We start from the raw sequence: 7,530 nt of genomic DNA on the forward strand, positions 1-7,530 counted from the left end.
GGTAGTCGAGAAATATGCAGTCCTTAGTGTTCAGAAGACCCACTCTCCCGTCCTCTGTCCTGAGCGAGATACGTCCAACACAGAGCACGTCAACCATACACGCCCACGTCTTCCATTCCAGGCTTTCAAACCAAATTATGTACGCGTTTCTCTTCTTATCTGTTCGCGCTACATGCCCCGCCCACCCAATTCATCCTCCTTGATTTCATCTTCCTATTAATGTTTATTGAAGTATAGAAATTATGCAGCTCATTATCGCAGTTTTCTTCAGTCTCCTGTCACTTCCTCTGTCTTTTGAAATGAGAGACCTCACATCACCTCCATTCAAGACAAAAGTTAAAATATAATTTTAACAATTCTAGACATCAACAGAAAGGGCAGTGTTTATGAGCTACACGGCGTCAATTATTCCCTAAATTTCATTCCTTTTTAATCCCCTAATGAATTCAATTTGATTTGTTGATGCGGTTTCCAAATATTTTAATTTTACCGTACTTTTGACGGGGCAATGAGCAAACGCCACGCAATGATTTTGTCCCGTAACACAAAAATATGCGTCCTGTTTTCTCTATGGTTACTTCTAGACCAATTTTCTTACTAGCTTCCATTAGGATTTGTGTTTTTCTTCATGATATACGTACATTTATTCACCAAATAAACGCACATCGTTAGCACAAATCACAAGGGTATATGTCCCATTCAATTCCAATGCCCACGTGTTCTGTCTGACCAAATTGTTAGCATAATCGAAAGCAAAGTTGAATAGTTATTATACTTAGTTTGTCTACTTCAGAAATGCAGTCGACCACACACAAAATATATTGCTGCGGTGATCTGGGGAACGCCTGAGTATAAACTCCAGATTATTTATACCTTGGCCGCAGATAGAAAATGTTGCATCCATTTTCCTCTAGACAATTATTCCTTTTTAAATTTGAAGCTACCCTATCAAATCCCATGCTGAGCTACCATCACATCCCATCAGGTTTACGTACGCGCGGATGGATTGGTCATGACACACACTGTCAACGGCAAGGTCACGACAAATTCTGCCACCGGTTGAACTGTTCTGTGACTTAGACAGTTGACCTTTGTAATGACCCGTGACCAAATTTAAATACATTGACCTGGGTTCATATTCTGTGTGATGAGCGTCTTATTCCGACTACATAATGCAGGTTCGAACATTTCGTTCTTAAAAAAAGATTGATGTAATCATTGTTCATTAACACGTGCCTTGCTGCTATTAACCTGCGTAGTTTGACTGTTAGCATAATTGTTTGTGTGCTCTACGTTTCGCTCTCTCTTCTGACATGCTTAATGTCGCCACGCCCACCTTCGCCCAGCCCTGTTCTCCTTCAAAGCGCCCTTAACCATACAGATACAAGCAAACAAACAATCAGGCCTTGTTAAAATATTGGTTTGCGTGCTTACCTACACGTTCATGTCCTGTCTGGTGCAAATTGTTTTATTTCTAAGTCTTCCTCATATGACATCCGAATTTTGCAACACTTCACTTCCGCTTATCAGTTTACGTAATTAGACACGGCTGACCTTGTTTACAGTCTGCGTCGTGTTCATGAACTTCGTTGTTCAAACGAAAAACTGAAAAATGTAAAATTGAACAGAAAACACGGCACTTTACCGCAGAACTATAATCCACACAAAACCCTCATCGAACACACAGAACGACAAACGATGCAGCGTAGTCCAGGGTTCGTGACGTGCTAGGGTCTTACCCCGCTATCCGCGCGCTGCAAACTGCATCACAAGCCGGTTTACTTCCTCGATGGTAACAGGTGGGTTGAAAGTCCAGTCTTTCTTGCATCCAGGAGACAGGCGATCATCCATGATTTACGTGGCATATTCACGTGTATGTATGAATGAGTGTGCGTTCATTAATTATGTGGGGCACTGCGGAATGTACCCAAACGGTCGATTGGTCTTTAGTGAACTTTGTTGTCACCAGGAAAGTTGTTTCATCCGGAGACAAGTCCCATTCTCCCTTCCGAATATCGGTTTTCTTTAGTACGAAGCTTTCTGCCTTCAACTGCAAACAGTCGACCTGAGTTGGTTTGCGAGACCGATATTAATTAATGAGTACGGTGCATACATACGTACACACGCTAAATGCATCAAACTTAAAAGTTGCGACACGCTCCTGAAGATAGACGCTAACAAAGGAACTGCATAATTTAATGGACGTCCAGGCAAATACTGCAGCTCACCATGGAAACCATTGCAATCATATTATTTTGTTCTTACTCAAATACTCCACTTTCCGTTGATATTCTTGACATTTTAATGTCCGTTCCATTTCCAACGCTGACGTAAGAGGATGATTCAACCACTTAAGTCGTATAAGTCTGTTGGTCCACACAGAATCCCTACTTTTATTATCAAAGGCTGCTTTCAGATACTCGCCTCCCTCTTAAAGTACATATTTAATCTGAGTTCATTAAAAGGGGTCTTCCTCCTCGTTGAAAGCGACTGTTTTCCCTTTATTCCAGCAAGCCCCACACAGCCCGTGAGTAACTACAAACCTCTTACAATCTTCCTGAGGTTTGTGGAAGTCTTACTGCTCTCCTTTTATTTTAAATCGAAATTTAAACATCTCAGCATTGATTTAATAACTATAAACCTACGGTAACCAATTTAATCACGTAATTAAACATTGTCTTCACCGCTCTTTCCCCACAAGGGCAGATAGCCTCCGTCGTCTTACATTTCGGTCTAGCCTTTCACAAAATCTCTTACTATCTTCTACCGCAAAACTCTAAGCGTCTTGGCCTACAAAGCAAAATATCTATACTCTTTACATCTTCGTTTATTATGAAATTACGAATGTTCTCAAAATATATCATTTCATAGATCTAATAAAAGCTACAAATATTTACAGTGTGATACACGCGCGGTAAACAGTGGCGTTGCTGTATTAATTTTGATGCACCGAAGCTCCTAGGAGTAACAAATTTATGTCATAATTTTTCCTTACTAGACAACTGATGCTATAATTTGTAAAATCCCTCCAGTCTGGTTGAAGCTCGAACGTCCTCTGTCGATTGAAATATGTTCATTTTTTTAGATCCTAATATAGAAATAAATCCGGGATTTTATGTCACACCCGATTTTGAGAAGACGACCTATTTCTTAAATTGTGTTCTATTTTAAAACATTTAAACATATGACAGCTAGTCCATCACGTTTACGTGTTATTCAGCATTAAATTTTGCGTGATCCTATTTAGTTTGCTGACATGTTTTAATTGTTGTTTTGAGTTCAAAAATACGCTTCTTTGTACATATTTTACTATTCTCTGGCCGTTGCCAAGAACTACTATAGAAATTAATTTAATTATTATTAGGATTAATATCTTCTTCTTGGAGGGAATTTTAACACGGCTTGTGTGTCCGTTAAATTAAAGTAGCCGTGCTATGTTATATGTTAAATTACGGATACATTATAAACAATTTTTAGGCGTGTTTATGACAGAGTTTCATGCCAAATTTCTTTGGTAATCGCTTTAAACCCGAAAGCTCAAATACATGTTATCTACTTCTGCTATGTTGTTTCATATTAAATTAACTATGCATGGACATTTTTTTTGATGTCATAAAAGTAGGAGTTTTAGTGTAAATTTTAATCAAAATCTCTAAATTCTTTCAATATACGCATGAAGTGCAGGGATGATACTCAGTCCGATCGCTCAAAGAGACATAAATAATGCGGGGAGCATTAGTTCGCGTCCAAAGTAAAATAATTTTTGTTAAGGAGTGAGCTTTTGTTGCTACGGGTTATGAAATTAAATCCTAAAGATCAAACAACTGTCCCGGTTGCACGAACAAGTTTTCCGCCATCGTTGAAAAACTGTCCTGTGGAAATGTGCTCGACCTTCCGACCACTTGCAATCCGAAGTGAAGTACGCGCGTTCTAAACCTCCCACACCGACACACTGGTTCGAACTCTGCCGGCCACTTTTCATTTACTGCAAAAACGTAACATGCATACACAAAGCGGCTTCCGAAATGTTCCGCTCACAGTATACAGCGCCACTGGGTTGAAGCACACGTTCAGAAACAAGAGATGGTAAGAAACATTATCGATACAAATAGGGACAATGGCGGGCAGTTCGTTCAGTTCATCCGTGAACCAGTAAGCAACCATGTACCACGTGTAAGCCGGCACGTAACTGATGAGGAAGACGACGTTCAGGGCCCTGAGGACGCTGGCGGTCCTCGTTCGGGACAATTCCACGGCCCTGTTGCAGGACTGACTCGTCACATCTCGTACGCTGTTGCGTAGGCGCCTTGCGGTCACTGCGCTGAAAACGGCCATGGCACACGGACACACCACGCAGTAAAGTAGGAACGTCAACATCGACACGAGCTTCCTTCGGGCTTGGCTATACGAGGAACAAATCCCATTCCTGTCCCTGACGTTAAAGGCTTCCGGAAGGGACACGAAGATGGCTAACAGCCACACAGTTACGACATACAGCAACACTGAGCACTTCCGGGATATCCCAGGTCGCCAAAATAGGTGCACGGTTATGAAGTATCGCTGTAGGCTGAGGAAAACCACAGAGAGAGCGCTCACTGCGAAGAACACGAAGCGCATCATGGCGAACAGGTGGCAGTAGACGCCAGTTAAGGGTCCCAGTACGGAAGAAAAGTGTACCATGTAGTGCACCGGAATATTAATCAGCAAGTTGAGCGTGTCGCCGACGACGAGATTAAATATCATGACGTTGGACTTCGTCCTGACGTTTCTGTTCAACGCAAAGATTAGCAGGATGCTGCCATTGCCCACCAAACCGACGAGCAGAATGACGCTGTAAATTACAGGGTTCACGTATTTCCCGAAGAACCTTTCCGTCTCGACAGCCTCGCATTCGTCGTTGTAACCTTTGAGCGTGTCCGTCTTGTTCTTGATTCGGGACTCCCACTCTTTTTCAGAAAGCAACGCACAGATCCAAGAACTGTTGAAAGAGGACGTATTGCACGATTTCATTATAGAATGTACACAAGTGACTTTGAGAAGTGCCGACTCATGTTTCCTGACAGACTCCTTCAACAACGACGTCAAATCTTTTAGAAGCTTAAATTCCTTTTTCCTTTCAGTTTCATCTGTCAGAATCTCCTCTTTCTTATTATAATCCCGGATGTCGGCGTCCATTTCCGCCAGTCCGTAAATTTCTTTTATGGTCCTTAGATTACATTTTGTAAGACTCAGTTCTCGGTTCCGTAACTCGTACTGCAGCGAACTCTGGTGGCGAAGAGCGTTTTCTGGCGCCATTTTGTTAAGGCAGTTGACATAGTTGTTCGTCGAATCCACCGCCAGTTCACCGATTGTCATGTTGCCGGTCTGTAAGAACTGTTCTGTAGATTTCAACGCGAAGACACGCGTTCTGTTGAAGCACTCCGATTCAGGAACGGAATCGCTGTAATCTGGCACGTCATTGTGACCGGCGACGATGAGCACCAGGACTGGTAACGACACCTACACAACAGATACGCAATGCAGATTTTTCAGTGTTTAATAGAAATAAGTTGACCGCAAAATGTCCTTCACGACAACCAGAAATGTCCGTATTTTATTCACAACAAGACCGTTTATAAATGTTTACAATCGATAATGCAGAAAAATTACTGCAAAGAAGTTGAGCAATGACAAATATACATCAAGACTTTAGAATAAACGTCATTTTTCAGACCGAAAGATGCGTTTATATTTACAAGTTAAGAGGAAAATAAAAAGTGGCGCTGTCAAGAAGCCGATCGAATCTTGTACTAGCCTAATTTTGCAGGGCGTACCGAATGCTATTCCAGGGCGCTTATGTAAATCCGGATATCTTATTAAGTTTCCTTTATTTTTTTATTTTACACACAGAACTAACAATAACTCAGTCACTGTAATGACAGGTGAAGATCTGAATGCGGAAGTGGAGATACATGAAAGTGTCAGACTTACATTAATATAAAACCAAACACTCTTGTATTAATTTACACTTTTCCAATTTCCACAATCCTATTTGGCCTGTCCGTGTCCTCAATTTCTGATTTTACTGACGACATTATTAGAAGAACGTACGTCACAATGACATGTATTAAATAAAAGATCAAGATTATCCATGACTCGGTCGGCAGTGCCTCGTCTCTTTCTTCTCAGATTGCACCATACGCCATAGTTTAACTTTTAAAATCATAATTTACAGAAGCTGTTGTTGGCAAACGTGTGCATGAAACATTTATAAGGATGTGTTATCCAAGGATGGGACATTAAGAAAACTTACAACGTGAACAAATGAAACGCAAACTGCAAACACAGCGTGTAGACAGAATCAAAGAAGACAGGGTCCTTAAAAGGAGACACATATTTTCTCTCTCAGAGGCAAAGAGGAGCGCGCCAGAATACTTAAGAATGAATACAAAACCCAGTTAAAAATGATTTTAAGCACCAAACACTTGCGTAAAAGGAAGACAAAAGGATTTTTCATTCGCAGGCAAGTTCTGCGTCTGAGTAAGCCATCCACTTACCAGCGTCTTTAAGAACATGTCCGCACTGCCCTTATCCGGTCCGAAGGTTACCGAGTGACATCGAGACTCCTTACCGCGATGAGTGACTTCCTCCTTTTAGAATGAGCCCATTCGCTAGTGCCTCGAATACCACGACGGCTTGTTCCTTATTCAACGTCGGCCACGACAAACAGAGACACTGATACTGATTGGCTTTCAGAACACCTTATCGCTCAGCAAGACTTCCGTTAGCAGGCGGAATAACCGAATTGGCCAGGGTAAAGGAAAGTCCCTTGTTTACATCGCGGTGATAAAGTGATAAGGGCCGCCTGATACGGACAGACCGCAAGGCCAACGTGTGTCAGCGCCGTCTTAGGTCCCAACCTATGGGTTGCTTCGGAGGGGCCGTCACATGGCCACTCGCAATTGCCACAGACATCATCGTCCACCGCAATGCTGGGACTTACATGTGTACCAACACCCGGTATAAAAACACAACACGCCAGCAAACGTTAAAGTCGAGAGGTTGGCACTCCTGCTTCCTACTCGGGTTCAAATCTCAACCCGGAGGCCGGCTAGCCTGACTCAAATACGTCTTTCGTGTCTGCAGTCTGTCCATGAAAATTCTTGAGGGTGTAAGGGGCTGTCTAATACGAGTTCCTCACAATATCAAGATTATTCTCACCAAATACGCCTAAGATGTATTAATAATGTGAGAAACTCGTTGAATTTCAACTGGCAACGACACATTTATTTTCTTAATCGTACATTTACTCTATCTTAATTCCTGCTTTCCCTCGTACTTCTTCCATCCTTGAAAAACATTAAGATACCGCACAAAGACGCTTAATTATAAACCACCAGGCTGTGGTGATCTACTCTGTGACATTTAACCAAAACACAGTCAAAAGGTAAACATCGATCAAAATATGAGGTCACAGGAGAATAAAAATATATAAGCTGTGGTATGAAAAACTTGCTATCGTAATCGCCGTGGCCCACGCCATCTTAAATG

General features: G+C 41.9%; 1 protein-coding gene across 1 annotated transcript; it reads right to left on the reverse strand.

Moving 5' to 3' along the window:
• Positions 1 to 2,476: 2,476 nt before the first annotated feature.
• Positions 2,477 to 6,902, reverse strand: LOC110826534 (bombesin receptor subtype-3). The gene is made up of 2 exons (XM_022057260.2): positions 6,537 to 6,902; positions 2,477 to 5,499 (listed from the first exon to the last, which is right to left on the reverse strand). The coding sequence occupies exons 1-2, from the start codon at positions 6,552 to 6,554 to the stop codon at positions 3,979 to 3,981; spliced, it is 1,539 nt and encodes a 512-aa protein (XP_021912952.2). The 5' UTR covers positions 6,555 to 6,902; the 3' UTR covers positions 2,477 to 3,978.
• Between the last annotated feature and the right edge of the window lie 628 nt (positions 6,903 to 7,530).

The sequence above is a fragment of the Zootermopsis nevadensis genome, unplaced genomic scaffold (assembly GCF_977971745.1).
Source record: "Zootermopsis nevadensis isolate Lab colony 2312 unplaced genomic scaffold, Znev_1.0 Znev_ptg000022l, whole genome shotgun sequence".
Classification (NCBI taxonomy): Eukaryota; Metazoa; Arthropoda; class Insecta; order Blattodea; family Termopsidae; genus Zootermopsis; species Zootermopsis nevadensis.